General features: G+C 42.7%; 1 protein-coding gene across 1 annotated transcript in view; it reads left to right on the forward strand.

Moving 5' to 3' along the window:
• LOC145350865 (uncharacterized) overlaps window positions 1–18,566 on the forward strand; it is a 191,342-nt gene that overhangs the window by 143,928 nt on the left and 28,848 nt on the right. Inside the window, exon 5 of the mRNA XM_080200252.1 lies at window positions 12,119–12,225. Within this exon, the coding sequence (XP_080056378.1) occupies window positions 12,119–12,225 (107 nt within the window). The remainder of the gene's footprint in view (window positions 1–12,118; window positions 12,226–18,566) is intronic.

The raw sequence follows: 18,566 nt of genomic DNA on the forward strand, positions 1-18,566 counted from the left end.
CATTAAATGTTTTTTCACCACCCACCTGTGACTAACTTGTCTCAAAAAGGAATCCTCTTCCATTGATTGTTGTCGGAGGGATGCTCCATGTTGATGTCAGTTGGGGAGGCCTCTTAATACTGTGTCACTGAGAAAGTGAAGCCATTGGCTCCCCAGAACCCACCAGCGATTCCCTCCCCTCTCCCATCCCATCAGCCCCAGGGCCCTGGATGGGGATATCAGATCCCTTGCCTACTACAGAGATGTAGGCACAGGTGTCAGAGTGTATGTGGAGCTCAGGTAGGACTCAGACTAACTTGCAGCAGGGCATCATCATACTGGTGCTTAGCAAGTCGTCATCACCCTCCTGCCTGCCAAAGAAACAGTGTATCCAGGCCCACCATTCTGGTGTGATGATGTTGCAGGAGATGGAAGGACGGGGTGGGGGGGGGGGGATGTGGAGGAACCCATGTGCACAGATAGTGATGTGCCTGAAGTGAAGTGCCTGGTGATCACGGCCTCCCTAGCCACCATCACATTCCTCATTCTAGCTGCCAACCCTCCAGCACCAGGGTGGTATTGCCTGGCATGCTCTTCCTCCCTTCTTCTCCTGCTGGTTGGCCTCCTCCCCAGAGACATCCGGCTGGTCGGCCCCACATCATCCTGCTCCTCCAAAAGGTCACTTCTTTGCTGCGCCAGATTGTAAAGGACACAGCACACCACCATAGTGCAGGAAGAGATCGAAGGCTGTATTGTAGGGCCCCACTAGAGCAGTCCAAGCACCAGAATCACATCTTTAGGAGCCCTATGCACCTCTCACTAACAGGTGGATGGTTACATGGATCTAAATTTAGCAGGTCTCCACCTCAGTCAGGCACATGCACACAAGTGTCATCAGCCATGTCCAAAGCAGGTAACCTGTGTCACCCACAAATTACTCCTGCAGCCTGAGCCCCTCCTCAAAAGCCTTTGGTATGTCAGAGCCTCTGAGAATGAAGCCGTCATGCACGCTGCCAGGGTGTGTTGCACAGATGCGCATAATGTTCAAATTGTGGTCACACACCAAGGAGTGTCACATTTAGGGAGTGGAACCCCTTTCGGTTGAAGAAGCTTTGTGGATTCTGCAGTGAGGCCTTGAGGACAACGTGGGTGCAGTCAATGGCCCCCTGTACATTAGGAATCCCCGCAATGGCCACGAACCCTGCAGCCCAGGCTTTCTGCTGGATCTGGTCCAGGTTAAGTTTGATATACTGCCCAGTCCAGGTATATAGGGCTTCTGTACAGGTGTGCACAGCTGACTGGGGAATGCTATATACATCGCTGCTAGGGATCTAGAAGGACCCAGTTGCATAAAAGTTCAGAGTGGCCACCAATTTAACAGCCACCGAGAGTAGGTACCCCCTCTCCCGAAGTGCCAGATCTTGCAACAGGTGGTACAGATGTTGCACTGTCTCCTTTCAGAAGCGAAGCTATCAGTAGCACACGGTGTCTGACATCTGTTCAGATGAACTGGTGCACGGAACTGCAGGGATCGCAGTTCTCTCCATCTCCTGTGCTCCCCCACCCCTCCCTCCCTGGGTGAATGGTGGCCACTTCCTGCCTCTGGCGGTTGTCTCCCCCTACTCCTGCAAGTGGTAAGGCTTGGGCCTCCGGTGCCCACAATTCTTTCTCCTGCTCCTCCTCCTCAGCTCCAGCAGCAACCAAAAGAACAGCAAGATCAATTGGTTGCATTGCAAAAGCCATCTTGTCGTTCTGAAAGGGAAAAGGGTTGGAAAAGAAGAGGAACACGTAGAGGTTAAGGAACACTGCTTGCCCCAGTCCAGCAACACACACTGCCCACACTGCTCATTCCCCCCCACAGACCCCCCCCAATCCTCATCCACATGCCCCCCTCAGAATCATAGACCCTTCATTACCCAATCACATGCCCCCCAGAATCACAGACCCCCAATCCCCACCCACATACTCCCCAGAATCAGGTGAACTCCCCACTCACCTGATGAAAGAGCAGCACTCCAAAAGCTAGTGGTGTTTGTTACCAAATAAACCTGTTAGACTTTAACCTGGTGTTGTCAGACTTCTTTCTGAGTTACTCTGTCAGAGGTTAGAGCAGTCTCAATGGGCCAGGTGGCCTCTTCTGCACTATAGGAATTCTATGAAGATAACAAACCTCCAACTGCTGTTCCTCAAAATCTATAGCACTTGAAGTTTGGCAAGTGTTATTGCCACAGGTTTTAGCACTTTGTACAGGTTTAGTGACCGCTGTGATGATCTTATTTTTGATTGGAAACAAATTTCCTCCTTATATCCCTGTATTGGCATTAAGCAGTCCGATAAATCTCTTTTTACGATTGGCAAATCATTTAGCATCGTCACGAACCTCTTACCTCAGGTAATAATAGAAATATATGTGACAAAAAATTGTCTTTAATTTGATATCTCTATTATTGCTGCAATTAACTTAATGTTTCCCTGATGTGGATTATGTGTTGCTATGAATATTTATTACCAGAGATGTTAATTCCATTACCATGCATCTCTAATACCAGTAGTGCTCTCTTAGATACAAAGACTACAGAAATGACATGAATTTATAAATGGAAAGGACCAAGTAAGTTGTAATGTAGATCAACTTTATTTTGGTAGACAGTAGGTGAAATTTTAATGAAAATGAAAACAGAAGCAGTGAGGGGAATGGGATAAAATCACAACAGAGCTCATTTCCAACCCAGTGCTGTTTTAAGGCTCTGCAAGTCCTACAAGGAAAGGTTGACATGCTGTTGCTCCAGGCCCCTCCTTTCCACCTACAAAATATTCTTAGTTGCTCTTACCACCACCCCCCCCCACACCCATCCCCACCTGATGTGCGATATTAAGGCTGTCCAGTTTTCACTGTACCAGTTGTCAGTCATTTGACAGTCATTTCAAAGACACAAACATTCCCAAATTGCTTTCATGTTTGAAGTCTTTGTAGTTCCCTCCAAAATGACAAATGTGATCACAAGTAATAAGCTGTAATCTTTGCAGAGAATGAATGACTCGTTTTAGTGATTTCATTTTAAAAATGAATCACTTTAAGATTTTTTCAAAGAAATGATCTCAGAGTATTGTTGAACTGGCATAAACAAAATAAAATTAATAGCTCTCAGTAATGGTGCAGTTGTTAGGCACTCATATCCAATTCAGAATATTACACATTCAAGTCCCACTTTTGTTGACACTACAATGAGGGAGTACTATACCATTGAAAGTGTCATCTTTTGGATGAGGTCTGAGGTCCCAACTGCCCTCTCAGATGAATGTAAAAGATGCCAGTGGCCAATATTTATTTTTTACTCAATATCTAAAAAAGATGATCTGGTCATTATCATACTGCTTTATGTAAGATTGCATAAGAAATAGAACATAGAAACATGCCATTCAGCCCAACCAGTCCATGCCAGTGTTTATGTTTCACTTGAATATTCTCATCTTTTCTGATCTAAATCTGCCTCAAAACCATCTAGTTTCTTCTATCCCATATGCTTGTTCAGTTCCTCTTTAAATGCATCTATACCATTCATTTCTATCACTCCCTGTGATAATGAGTTCCATAATGAGTTCTTGCCACTCATTGGGTTAAGTTGTTTTCTGCACTATGGGATTTCTTGGTGACTACCTTATATTGCCGGCATCTAGTAATGCTCTTTCCCACAAGAGGAAACTTTATGGCCCTTAACTTCCTGGTGCTCCCACATCAGATTTAGGGGGGGTTCCCCAAAGATGCGGTGGGAAATCTCTCTCTGAAGGTTAAGTTGTACATAGCAATTGTGTAAGCACTAACTTCCCCTGGACAATTGCGCCACACTGGGAGCCATCTAACAAAGCGATTTAAATCAGTAACTTCGGACAGCTCTGCCAGTGTTATGCTCATAGTTACTCTGAAAGAGTTAAAAGAAATTAAAGCACTTCAGCATAACTATTTTAAACATCCATACTGCACAGGAGACAGTCCCCTCAAACTCCAGCTCCCCCAATCCTGACTAGTCATCTTCCCCCAGAGTATTCCCAACCACCCCTAACCCAAAACTGCCTTCATGGGATTCACCCCCACCCCAGCAACATGGGACATCCCTTTCCCCCTCAACTTGCGGGTCCGACTCTAAGTAGCAGCCCAAACTGAACGCCCACACCTCCTAATGTTCTTCCCTACTTTTCTGTTCCTCTAGAATAAAACCTAATGCTTGATTTTAATGTTTTTATAGCTTTGCTAAGCTGTAGTGCAATTCTTAGTGATTGATGTATTTGTATTTGGAGATCTCTTTGTTCTTTTGCGACCGAGACTTACATCTTCAAAATAATAAATGACTTCCCTGTTCTTCCTACCAAAACATACCATCTCAAATTTCTCTGCGTCGAACTTCATTTGCAGATTATTTGCTCATTCTGTAAGTTTATTAAATTGCTTGCAATCTTTCTCAGGATTGAATCTTTTGCAGTCCTCATCTGTCTTGCTGTTTGTGGGAGCTTGCTGTATATAAATGCATCACCTCATTTCCTGCTTTACAACAGTTCTAGACTTAAAAGTACTTCACTGGCTGTAAACACATTGAGATATCCAGTGATCATAAAAGATGCCAAATGAATGTAAGCCTCCTTTTTTCAGCTCTTAATCATGTATATACTGTACTAAAAATTCCATACTTATTTGTATATATCTGCTTTTATATATAAATGGTACATGTAACATATGTTTCAGGCATCAAAGTGTCCATGTACAACTTTCTGTCACGCTTCCACTGGATTGGTTCAAATTTCACCTTTATAAATCAACATCAAATCACAAATGAATAAGTTACCAACCAGCAGTTAAAAAGCAGGAATCAAAACCATGTTTTTAGTTTTAAAAATATGAATATGAATGGGTGTTCCATGTCAGCTACCAATCAATGAAAGGAGAAGCTAGACCAACTAAATTACACGAAAAATATTGTGCAGCTCCTTTGAGCCAATTTTCTGGAAAGTAACAGATCTATAACACAAAAAGCTCATAGTGTCACAGGTCTACCCGAGGTTTTCATGAATGCATGGCACCTTTGGTCCCTTCCTGTCCAGCATTATGATACTCACAGTGTGCATTCTACCTGTGCCTGAAGACATTGAAAGAGCAAGATCATGATATCATTGATGGAAATGGTTTGATACAATGTCATGGAAGCAAAATTGATTAACTCACTTGCAAGCAGTGTCTTCCTTTTTCACTCCTGAAACAGCACGATGGGCAATCAGATAAAGAGAGAAGGACTGCATTGTGAGGCTCTATATCATTTGAATGAACTTGCCAACTCCAATGTGATGATAATAATACAATTGAGATGGTTTTTTTTGTGTGTTTAAGGGGAATGTTTTAAAACATGTAGTTTCATGCTACAGTCAGTATGTCGCAAGGGAATGCAACTCAGATGAAGGGAGAGCAGGATAATTTTCATTTTAGCCTTGCAAGTGGTGGAGTTAATGGACTTTTGTTTACTTCAGTTCCTCTGGAATTTCTGATTAGACAGCTGATTAACAGCATCATGTGTTGTGTATTCTTGGATCTGTAGCAGAGAAACATGTTTTTTGCAGAAAGCTGTGAGTTTGCAGCTGAAGCTTGCTTGAAGTTAGAAAGATTTTGCAGACTTCTGAAACTCCGGATGGAATTTTACTGGCGTGTCTGCCCAAGTTTCGCACGATCCCACCCGAGGCCAACGGAGAATGCTATTCTCTGAACTGAGCTCGCTCCCCGAAATCGGAGCTGGCATGCCAGTAAAATTCCGGCCTCTATCTCTCTCTGAAAGCTCCAAGATTGTTAACAAATGTTAAAGCAAGTATGCCTGAGTTTGCTAGCTGTAATTATTGAAAGTGGATTTGTTCTATGCATGAATGAATGGATCTTATTTGGAACTGGAACAATCATAAACTAGAAAGTAAAGTCACTTCTTTTTGTTTTAAATATTATTCCACTGTTAATGATTAAGCTACTTCACTTGTTAGACACAGTAAGTAGTCTGAAAACACCAGGTTAAAGTCCAACAAGTTTATTTGGTAGCATGAGCTTTCGGAGCGCTGCTCATTCATCAGGTGAGTGCCTGTGTATCATCAAATAAATTTGTTGGACTTTAACCTGGTGTTGTGAGACTACTTACTGTGCCTACCCCAATCCAACGCTGGCATCTCCACATCATTTGTCAGAGTTACAGTTAAACTGTGTTAATAAGTAAAGTTTGTTTTACTATAAAAGATCCCTACTTTGACAGTGGTATCATTCCCGGAAGGAAGTAAACTTTCCTGTGATTTATACCAAAATAGAAAAATTGTTGGGGTCTCATCTGGCTCCCTAATGCAAGTTAGGGTTCTGGTCCAACATCCCCACAAAATTGGGAGCTTTTGTCAGGATTATAAATTATAATTCCTTGTTTGGTTTGAGATTATTGAATTTAAAGACAGCGAATGTGGGGAATTGATGCTTTATTTCAGGTGTTGCATTGGGTTATTTTAAATAGGAAATGCCTTGTGAAAAATGGCTCTTTCAGTAGCTAAAGATTTCCTGGGTATGGAAAAGATCACTTGAAATAGTTTACAAAGGGTCGTAAAACTAAAGCTTTTGGAACTGGTGAACAAGCTGCAGTTGACTTTGCCTGAGGAAGACAGAGATGATTTCAGTGATACTGCAGCATTTAACTTTCACAACACCAGGTTAAAGTCCAATGGGTTTATTTGGTAGCACAAGCCACTAGCTTTCGGAGCGCTGTGCCTTCATCAGGTGAGTGGGAGTTCTGTTCACAAACAGGGCATATAAAGACACAAACTCAATTTACAAAATAATGGTTAGGATGTGAGTCTTTACAGGTAATCAAGTCTTAAAGCTGCAGACAATATGAGTGGAGAGACGGTTATGAAGCAGCAGCGTACCGAAACCTACTGGCTTGTGCTACCAAATAAACCTGTTGGACTTTAACCTGGTGTTGTGAAACTTTTTACTATGTTTACCCCAGTCCAACGCCAGCATCTCCACTTCATGGCATTTAAATTTACCAGAGAAATAGTTTGAATCATTGGAATTAGTTAGAATTCAATTACAAATTAAACAGTTGCAACAAGAAAAAATATTTAAACAGTTGCAACAAGATGAAGAAGTGAGACAGCTTAGAATCATAAAGTCCTTGCAGTGGAGAAGAGGCAATTTGGCCCATCGAGTCTGCATCGATTCTCTGACTGAATATTTTACCCAGGCCCTCTCTCCCGCTCTATCGCTGTAACCCTACACATTTATCATGACTAATCCATCTAACCTACACATCTTGGGGCACTAAAGGATAATTTAGCAGTGCCAAATCATCTAACCTGCACATCTTTGGATTGTGGGAGGAAACTGGAGCACCCAGAGGAAACTCACACAGACACGAGGAGAATGTGTAAACTCCACACAGACAGTGTGACCAGAATTGAAGCCAGCTGTGGGGCATCAGTGCTAACCACTGTGCCACCAGGAAAGAGAGAGTGAGGCAATGACAGAACAAAAGGAAAGAGAGAGAATGGCAATGGAAAAGGAAAGAGAGAAGGAGAGAGAGGAAAGGGAAACAGAGAGACTCTTTGAACTTCAGAAACGGAAACTGCAAAGACAACAACAACCTAATATGGTGGAGGCAAAGGCAAAAGTTGAGGAAAGTGAAGAAGAATCAACCACTCTTAGTCAAGGCCTAGTGGAGATATGTTTAAATATATTCAAGCAGTGCCAAGGTTTGATGAGAAGGATGTAGAAGCTTTTTGCATTTCATTTGAGAAAGTAGCTAAACAATTAAAATGGCCACAGACCATATGGGTATTGTTGGTTCAAACAAGCTGGAAGGTAGAGTTAGTGAATGTTTGTGTCACTATCAGAGGAGATATCTAGGGATTATGAGGCAAGAAAGGCCATTTTAAGTACATATGAACTAGTGCCAGAAGCTACAAACGGAGGTTTAGAAATCTAAGCAAATAACGGTCAGAAGTATATAAAATTTGAAAGAATTAAACAAAGTAACTTTGCTTGGTGGATAAGAGGATTGAAAATAGATCAGACATATGATGCTCTTAAGGAAATGGTTATTTTGGAGGAATTTAAAAATTCACTTCCTGCTATAGAAGGGACCCATGTGGAAGAGCAAACAGTTAAAATTGCAAGATTAGCAGCAGAAATGGTAGATGATTTTGAATTAGTTCATAAACCAAAGTTTGGTTTTCAACCTCAGTTTGAATCTGTGGGGGATAGAAACTGGGAAAAGAGAAATCTGCATATGGTCAAAGCAAAAGAAGTCTCATTGGAGATAATAAAGACAGTTTGCCTCAGGTTAAAAAGGAAACATATAAGGGTGGAAGAGAGATAAGAAATCTTAAATGTTTTCATTGCAATAAAGTTGGACACACAGTGCCGCAGTGTTAGTGGCTTAAGAAAAGTACTGGGAAGACAGATGTAGTAAAACAGGAGAAACCTGCGACGTTTGTTAAATCTGCGAAGGAAACCGTGGTTGAAGCTGAAGAGGTGCAAAATAATGTACACCCTGTTCAGAGGTTGGTTGATAAGCAAGTATTAGATATTTTTAAAGATTTTAATTTGTGTGGGTAAGGTTTACTCATGTGCACAAGGTGGAGGAGTAAAGAGGTTAAGACGTTAAAGGATACAGGAACAAGTCAATCTTTAGTGGTGAGAATGAGAAGATATATAGTTTGGAAGATGTTTTGCCAAAAAAGATGGTAATAAGTAATGGAATTAGTGGTGAAGGAAGTAGTATTCTTTAAGTAAGGTAGGGTTGGAGAGTCCAGTGAAAAGTGGTGAGGTGGTGGTAAGAGTAATGGAGAAATTACCTTTGTCAGCAGTATATTTTATGCTGAATAATGTTATAGCTGGATCACAGGAGGGAATGATGCCTATGGTGGTTGAAAAGCCAGTGGAAAATCAAACAACTGACGTCTTGCTGGAAACATATCCTGGGATGTTTCCCGACTGTGTGGTAACAAGATCACAAGTACACAAAAATCAACACTGACTACAGGGGAGTACTTAGTCGGCAGCAAGTACGCTAAACTATATAATAGATATTCCTTATTAGGTTATCAACACAACCGATAATCTCACATCACATTTATACATTATGCCACACTCATCACAGAATTTAATCTCTACCAGCCCAAAGTTGCTCCCAATTTCAATGGACTCACTTCTGCTTATTTAACTGAGCTTTAATATCTCAGTATCTGTCGGATGTCTTCTGAGAATCCACAAACAGACCTCCAGCAGCAAGGCCCACACTGGTGATTCCTTCCTAAGGCAACATCAGGACAAATATTTCAGTGTCCTTAAATCTCTGCTGGAGCCATAATTTTGATGAGAGGATAAACTCCCACCAACCTTCTGTCCTACAGTACTAGCTTTCCTGCACCTTCACCCTGCAACATCTATCGCGCTGACCAAAGTTTTTGAATTAGTAAATCTGAGAGTCTGTCAGTCTACCCAGAGCCAGGTGTTAAATCTTGACACTTCGGACTTGACCTGGACACTCAGTCTCCATGGCAACCAAATCACATTGGCTTATTGCTGGGCAGAACTTGTTGGAGGTCACATGCTTCATTTTACCTTGAATTAAAAGACATGGTTTAAAACTGTCTCGGGCGACACGGTGGCACAGTGGTTAGCACAGCTGCCTCATAGCACTAGGTGCCTGGGTTCAATTCCGGCTTTGGGTCACTGTCTGTGTGGAGTTTGCACGTTCTCCCTGTGTCTGTCTGAGTTTCCTCTATGTGCTCCGGTTTTCTCCCACAGTTCAAAGATGTGCAAGTTAGGTTGATTGACCATGCTAATTAGTGTCAGGGGATTAGCAGGGTAAACATGTGCAGTTATGGGAATAGGGCCTGGGTAGGATTGTAGTCATTGCAGACTTGATGGGCCATAGGACCTCCTTCTGCACTGTCAGGATTCTCTGATAACCATCTTGTTATATCTACTGGTCATAACCAGATCATAAAAGATGTGTGGGTTAGGTTGATTGGCCATGCTAAGAAATTGCCCCTTAGTACCCAGGGTAGCAGAGGTTAGAGGGATTAGTGGATATAATATGTAGGGATATGGGCGTAGGGCCTGGGTGGGATTGTGCTCAGTGCAGACTCGATGGGCCAAAGGTTTTTGACGGACAAGGGAATTAAGGGTTATGGGGAGAAAGCGAGAAAGTGGAACTGAGTCACTTCAGATCAGCCATGATCTTATTGAATGGTGGGGCAGGCTCGAAGGGCTAGATGGCCTACTCCTGCTCCTATTTCTTATGTTCTAATATCACATCAGATCAGGAAAGGAGAGCTCCATTTTAGTGGCGCAACCCTAGATGTACTGGTGAGAGAGGTTTGGGGAGGGGGAACAGGAATAGGTCTTCAAATGAGCCTCCACAGGCTCACAACCACAAGGCAAGAGCAGTTTATGCACTGATGCAGAGAGCTAGCCCGCTCACATATGATCTCCAAGGAGGGTGAAATTGCATATGACTTCTACTACAATGTATTTAAATGGAGTAAGTCATTCACTACATTGAGTGCCTGCAAATACACTATATAAAAAAAGTAGACTGCATTGGAATACTTTTGAACTTGTATAATGTTTGAAATGATACTTGAAACTTGTACATCTGATGTGCTAAGTGTAATTTTACCTGGTTGAGTACGGACCACAGGAAAATGATTGTATACACATAGATGCTTAATGCATTGACAGGACAGCCAGATAGCTCACATTCACTGTTCCAGTACATGGAGGAATCTAGCTCCACTCTGGCACAAGGCATTATGCAGGGTTTGGAGCTCAGTCTTTCATAGAATCATAAAGTACAGAAGAAGTCCTTCAGCCCATCAAGTCTGCATCGACACGTGGGAAACAACTGACCTCCTAATCTCCTAATCTCATTTGCTAGTAATATTTAAATATATTCAGCGAGGTAGCCTCCACCACTTTAATGGGCGGAGAATTCCAGAGATTCACCACCCTTTGAGTGAAGAAGTTTTTCCTCAACTCTGTTCTAAACTGCCCCCCCACCCGCTTATTTTGAGGCTGTGCCCTCTAGTTCTGCTATCCTTTCTAAGCGGGAAGAATCTCTCTACCTCTACCCTATCTAGCCCCTTCATTATCTTGTAAGTCTCTATAAGATCCCCCCTCAGCCTTCTAAACTCTAACGAGTACAGACCCAGTCTATTCAATCTCTTTTCATAAGCTAACTCCCTCATCTCTGGTATCAGCCTGGTGAACCTTCTCTGTACTCCCTCCAAGGCCAATATATCCTTTGGCAAATGCGGGGACCAAAACTGCACACAGTACTCCAGCTGCGGCCTCACCAGTGCCCTGTACAGTTGCAGCAAGACCTCCCTGCTGTTATATTCTATCCCCCTTGCTATAAAGGCCAACATTCCATTCGCCTTCTCGATCACCTGCTGCACCTGCAGACTTGGTTTTTGCAATTCGTGCACAAGGACCCCCAGGTCCCTCTGCACTGTAGCATGCCGCAGCTTTTCGCCCTTTAAATAATAATCCCTCCTACTATTATTTCTACCAAAGTGGATAACCTCACATTTGCTAGTATTATACTCCATCTGCCAGGTCCTTGCCCACTCACTCAGCCTATCCAGATCTCTCTGCAGACTTTCTGCGTCCTCCACACAACTCGCTTTCCTACTCATCTTCGTGTGATCAGCAAACTTTGTTACCCTACACTCAGCCCCCTCCTCCAGATCGCCTATGTAAATGGTAAACAGTTGAGGCCCCAGCACCGATCCCTGTGGCACTCCACTAGTCCAACCAGAAAAACACCCATTGATTCCAACTCTCTGCTTCCTGTTAGACAACCAATCCTCAATCCATCCTAACACCTTACCCCCAACTCCATGCACCCTAACCTTTTGCAGCAACCTTTTGTGAGGCACCTTATCAAATGCCTTCTGGAAATCTAAAAACACCATATCCACCAGTTCCCTCTGTCTACCACACTAGTCACATCCTCATAGAAATCCAATAAATTTGTTAAACACGACTTCCCCTCCACGAATCTGTGCTGTGTCTGCTTGATCAAACCGTTCTTTTCTAGGTGTCTTGCTATTTCTTTCTTAGGAGAAGGTTGCCTGAAGGATGTGACTTCTTCACAAACCTACTTGTCCCATTCAGTGCACAGTGGACATGATAGTGAAATGGAAACCGATTACAATCAGAGAAATGAGGTAATTGCGCATGTTTATGTACTACCCATCTCATTTCCAACTCATGTGGGAAGGCTCAAGGTCCATTAAAAAGTTAATAAGTTCTGCAAGAAATACTTCTGCAATTCAAGTAGTCTTAAAATACCAGGGAAATGTATCTCGTACAGCTAGGTTTGAAGGATCAGACTCTGTATGTAACTATAAATATTTTTAATGATACTCTTGCCGCAATGCCTGTTTTTAATCCAGGACTTGGACTCTGTCTCTCTTTATTGCTGCCCCTTTGCCTATGTAAGTTCTTTGTGTGACTTTCATGGCTATGGTTACTTTTTACCCTCTCACGTGGTTCCAACAATAGTTATGATTGATAAAGCTATCACCAGTTTTTATTTTGACTAGCCATGACTGCATTCATTCTTCTGTGTGCAATTTGCATCCACTTTAAGAAAGGCAAAACCTATATTCTTGGCCTGGGAATGCTGTAAAGTGTAAGAATGTGAAACAAGAAGACAATCATTTGTTATTGCTTGTTGACACTTTCCTGGCTGTGGAATTTTAAAACAAAAAGGTAGTAGAAGTTTGTTAGATGAGAAGAAAACTTCAGGATTTTTGATTCTGTTCAGTTTAATTTGTAAAGTAATTCAACTGCTGCCTGCTAATGATTAACCAGAAAAGCCCACATTTCTCAAGGCTATCTGCTCTTACGGTGATGACAGCTAATCGTAGTTATAATCCTGACTATTGTGTCTAAATGAAAATACTGGAAACTCGGCCACCATCGGACAGAAAAACATAAGCTCATTCTTTTTGGATGTTAGACTGTATCATGAAGTCTTATGAAAGGGCTGACCTGAAAAGTTAACCATCCTCACTCATAGGCTGATTTAGCTGTTGTGTTCTTCCAGTGTCATTTCAAATTGTTAAAACTTCTTGCAAAGCAGCAAAATGTAATTTTCCCTGAGGGAATGGGATTGGAGATGGCGGGGTTGGGTGGGGGGAGGGGCAGGTTGGGGGGTGTTGGTGGTAAAGGAATGGGGCTAGGTTCTCCTGCGATTCGAGGAGGCAGCTACACGTTAAATTGTAGCCATCTCAGGCAGATCTGACTAAAAAATGTTCTTTGGACTGGCTGGACAAGATCTAAAGTATGAGTTGACATGGTAGATGCAAGGATATAGGGGGCATGGGTTAGCACAAAATTTGGGTAGAGCTCTAAAGGGCCAAGTGTGGAGGGCATAGATTGACATGAAGAGTTTATGAGGTCATGGGGTGAGTGGGGGCATGAGGTTGCATGAGTTGGCATGGATGGATCCCTCTGTGAGGGATGGAGGATGGTTTTATATTATTTAAAAAAACTTCCAACACAGTGCACTTCTACCCAGTGTGCCTCCACACTCGTTCCAGAGTCGCCTGTCAGCTCCCATTTTCACCCGACCATGACCGAAAACCCAATATTCCAGGGCACTTTCTCCTGTGCCAGGTTTGAGGATGAGCACGAATTATTCTAATTCTAATTCTGCATTCTTCACCCGGGAGTGAAAATTCAGTCCTGAAATTTGCTGAGGGATTAGAAAGTTACAGCAACTAAGGAAGCTACTTGGCTTATTGTGTACATGCCAGCTCTCAGCAAGAACAACTCAGCTAGTTCCATTCTCCCCCAATCTCTCCCACTTTCCACAAAGCTCTGTAATTTTGTTACTCTTCAGGTAACTATCCAATTCCCTTCGTTAAATTAACAACATTTTTAAAAAATTCAGACTCCTTTTTTGTAAAAATTCTTGAAAGATGAAATCTGACGTAAATAATCAACATTAAGATAATTTCGAGATTTGTATTGACCTCCAACCATTTTGCTATCTTTCAGAACACATTTTACTCTTAATTTTAATAAAGAATTTATTTGGTGTGATTTCCATCTGCTGGGTAAATCAGGTCAAAGTAGTTCCTTTCACCACATTGGTAAAGTTCTAATAGCACACAAATTTATCATTCACGGCTTACATAATTGTTGACAGATCCAGATGTAGGACGCACACAATTCATAAAAGTGGAAAATTGTACTTAACAAAGGGATGGGATGAACTAAAGGGAAATGAGAGAAAAGGGAGACAAAAATTACAAAAGCGCCTCAAAAAGCTTAAAAAGCATCTTAATCTGTTAGTGGCAAAGGCTGCAGGGGCAGGGATTGAAGAAGTGACCAGTGAAAGTGACTGACTTCTGTCAGTCAGAGGACTGGAAAGGGGTCTTCTCACACCTGCAGCTTCTCAGAGAGAGAAAGGGGGATCCCTTCTGCTGAATGGAGCACTACTGTGATTTTGAAGCCTACCAGGTGTCCAAGAGGCATGGAGGTTAAAGTGACCAGGTCACCTCAACGTTTTCACAGTTGACAGACATGAATGACAAACTTGATCAGAGAGATGCCCAAAATCATCATGCCGGGAATGATCTTAAGTTTCCAGGGTTACAAGAGGTACTCCCATCCTTGGAGAGACTGAGAGAGTGCAAAATTCGGTCCCTTGTCCCCAGTCTGCGTCCACTCAACCCCTATAACCCTTGGAAGATTCTCCCTCTGCAACCTGGCAGCAGCAGAGGCGCATGGGCACTGCACTCACCTCCTTGACTCCTCTCAGTGTCCAATGCGGCAGGTCCACGATTGTCAGGACTTGCTTCAAACTCCATCCAGTGCAAATTTCACTGGGGAGGTGGATGTATGGTTGGAGGGATTTGACTCGGGCTTCAAGCTTGCTAATTACATTTAAAGCAGGCCTTTTGAATAATTATTGGGGCCGGCATGGCAAACTGGGCACCAATCCCATTTTTCTGCGAGCACATGATTCCTGCTGGGAGCGAGCGGGCTTGGAGAAACCTCCAAGAGTAACAGTATTGCTACGTGGCTGCTGGGTATGCCAGCTACTTTTCCCTTTAAGTCCAGGTTTGAGCCAGGTTTACAGTCAGCAGGACCAAAAACCTACAGCATGTTCCCACTGTAACTCCAAGTTTGGCAAAGATGTCGGACTTGGGTGTTCTAGGAACTAATCTTGCATTGGAGTTCCCTGATGACCTTGTATTCATTTACCTCAAGTGTGGCTATCAGCTTAGTATGAGCGGTGTTGTGGGGTTCGGGACTCTCATTGCTGCAAACACCTAGGATAGATTCTTAGCAGCTGTTATATTGTGCGGAATTTTACTGGTACGTCTGTCCAAGGTTTGTACAATCCCACCCAAGGCCAATGAAGAATATTGTTCCCCAAGCCTCTCCCGCACCCTGAATCGGGGCGGGCGTGCTGGTAAAATTCCAGCCATTGAGTAAAACTTGCCAACACACTCTGCTAAATAGATGATGCTGATTTTGGGGTCATGCCTCAGGTTGCAGCCTGGACCCAAAGAGATTGAGGTGAATTTTTAAAAGACATTTTGGCCTCTTTGTAATTGGCTATGGAAGACATCCTTCGTAGGCCAGAAGGGTTTTTTGTTCACTTCTTTGGATTGAAAAAGGCAATTTATTGACTTGCCAGTAACAAATTTAGATTAATTTCCATGATGCCTACGTAACAAAATAACGTCTATTTACATAGTAAAAAAATCCCGTGTTGTTCCACAGAAGAGTACAGCCAGGAGAAATCCATTCACATTCTTTCTGAATCCGGCATTCAAGTGTTTGGCTGCATCCGTGGAAGGGGTGGTGGCCACCTTGGATCCCAGATCTAGCAAGACCCACAATGGCTGCTGGATATGTGCTCGGACTGACATTCATTCACTCCAGCCATAGGTGCAGTGCAGCAGTGGCTAGGAAATAGGTTTGAGTACCTCAACCTCCCTCGAAGGTGCCCCCTTCTCCTCAAGGAATCAGGGAAGTGCCATCAACCACCCACAGGGCAGAAGAGTGCAAGCCAAGCACCCTGGGGGCTTCAGCCTAGAACACACCAAGGGTGCCCTGCTGCTCAACTTCGCCTCTGCCAGTGACCCCAACAGGTCAGGTTGAGGAGAGTGCACCTACACCTGATCAGCAGCCATTAGCAGGCTGGGGGCCTCAAGGCCCACGATGTCATCACAGTCAACAGGCCTTTCAGTCAGCAAACTGACTCTATCTCAGCCACAGATGTTACAGCTGCACCCAAACATAATAATAGACAAAGAAATACAAAGATGTTTTAAAGGCACACAGGTGGCACGGCTGCACAACTATTGTATATACTTTTGGAACTTGTAAATATATGTTCAGTTGCGCAGTTTGGAAACATCCTGGATCCCATCATGCTGCTAGTTGCTTCAATAGTCATGAGCATTTAAGGGTGTGGAATTTGGGCCCCCATCAGAATCCAGTAATGAACTCCTACAGAGTCACTTCCCTTATATTGCTGTAGATCTCGCATAAAGGGTTTGCAACCAAAATGCGTTGGACGTTATTGAATGGCAGGGCCATTGATCCATGAAATGAGAGACAGTAAGATCACGGAATCTTTTCTCATCGAGTCTGCACTGGCTTTCCGAAAGAATATTCTACCCAGTCTCACTCTCCTGCCTTATCCCCGTAATCTTCCACTTTTCTTTTCAGACATCAATTCCCTTGTGAATACCTCAACCAAACTTGCCTCCATCAGCCTCTCAGGAAGACTCCAACCACCGTCTGGAGTAATGTCTGTAACCAAAAAGAAGCAGGGGCCTGCCAGCCAGCAGAGGATTGCCTTTCACTCATGTGTAGATTGCTGTACTGCCTGTGATATATACCCATGGTCAGGTCACTGCCCGCTGTCCAGCTGTCGCATGGACCCCTCATTGCCAGCATCCTGACCTTCTTGAAGCCCCGCTGCTTTTTGCTGCTCAGGCCATTCCTCTTCTTGTCCCTGTGCCAGCCTGCGCCGATTCCTCCATCTCATCATCTGGACAAGAGCTATTAGAAAGGCAGGGTTAAAATAAGACAGGCATTGCTTGGAGGTTGCATCATCCAGACCTCAATGGATCTGTGATTGCATTGCAGAAATTTCCAGTGGATCTCTGTTACTGGCCCCATATGTTGGGGAAAAGCCAGCTGCATTGTGGGCTCCACCAGACAAGAAAGCACAACTGAGCATGGTTGACATACAGTTGTCTCATGATTATTATTTAGTCAGCCAGTTGTGTTGACCTGACCCACCGAAAAAGACCCTCCTCACATTTTGAGGTATCACAGTTTCAGAGCTTGGGATAGGTGAGAACATAAAATTGATATGGATCACATTCTAGCCTCACTCTACCACCTCCTCTCACCTTTGAACCTCCTTCCACTGTTGTCAATAACCATACCCTCTACATAACGTCTTTCTACTCTGAACCTACACGATTGTTAACCCCATTCCCACCCTGACCCTAATTGCTAACATTACCCAAGCTACCTATTTTGTTCCATGTTCATGACCCTCACCCACCCAAATGAAAATTTCAGCCACCCAACTATCATCCTGGACTTTCCACCAAACTGTGTTCTACTCCGTCTTCTCACTATGGACTGTTCATAATTTTGCTTTTCCCCAGTGTCAATGTAATTTTAAACATTGCACTTGCTTCAAGATGTTTGAAGTTTCGATAAATGCATGATACTGCATCAAACTTTCAAATTCGATTAGCCCTTCAAAAATCAGGTTTAAAGATTTTCACATTTCATTGTTCAAATTGAATTCTAAAGCTAATCTCCTGAGGCAGAACCCGAATAAAGACAAATCCAGAAAAATATTGGAGGAGGTTGTTATTTATCTAACAAACCAACTGGGATATTATAATGTAACAGTTTCCAAGGCTGCATTTATATAGTTCACTCAGATCTCCATGATTAAAGTCACTGTTGTCAGTTCAAATTTTTGCTTGTTGTTTATGAACATGTTACTTATTTGCCCTGGATATAGACATTAATTTCATTCTTTGCAACCAGAAAGAATTTGTTGAGATGACAGTATGGGGGACTCTGCTTAAATTGGGGGCTTCATGGTTGTCTCGTACATTTTATCTTACAAATAGCTTATAAAAATCTATAATTTTGATAAATAATACCTCAGTTTTTATTCAGCGTAGTAGTAGACCATTTTGAAATAAACATTTGTGGCACTGCCTGATCTTTTGGACAAAGATACAAGTTGACTGTTTTGTATCATTTACTTGAAGAAAAATATCTCTTCTCTTAATCTGCTGTCAATGTCATAATAATTATTTGTGCCAATGTTCTCTAGGATTATCACTGTGACAACCTGAAATAAACATCTTTATGATTATATATAAATATTTTAAAAATATTTCTTTCATTAATTTCAGAGCTATGTACAGACAGAAAGTCTAATTAGTTAAGTGCTGTGGAATCGACAAGAATTTCAAACTGAAATAAATCCTTTTTCTAA

Source organism: Carcharhinus amblyrhynchos, chromosome 12 (assembly GCF_965287045.1).
Source record: "Carcharhinus amblyrhynchos chromosome 12, sCarAmb.v2.hapA, whole genome shotgun sequence".
NCBI lineage: Eukaryota > Metazoa > Chordata > Chondrichthyes > Carcharhiniformes > Carcharhinidae > Carcharhinus > Carcharhinus amblyrhynchos.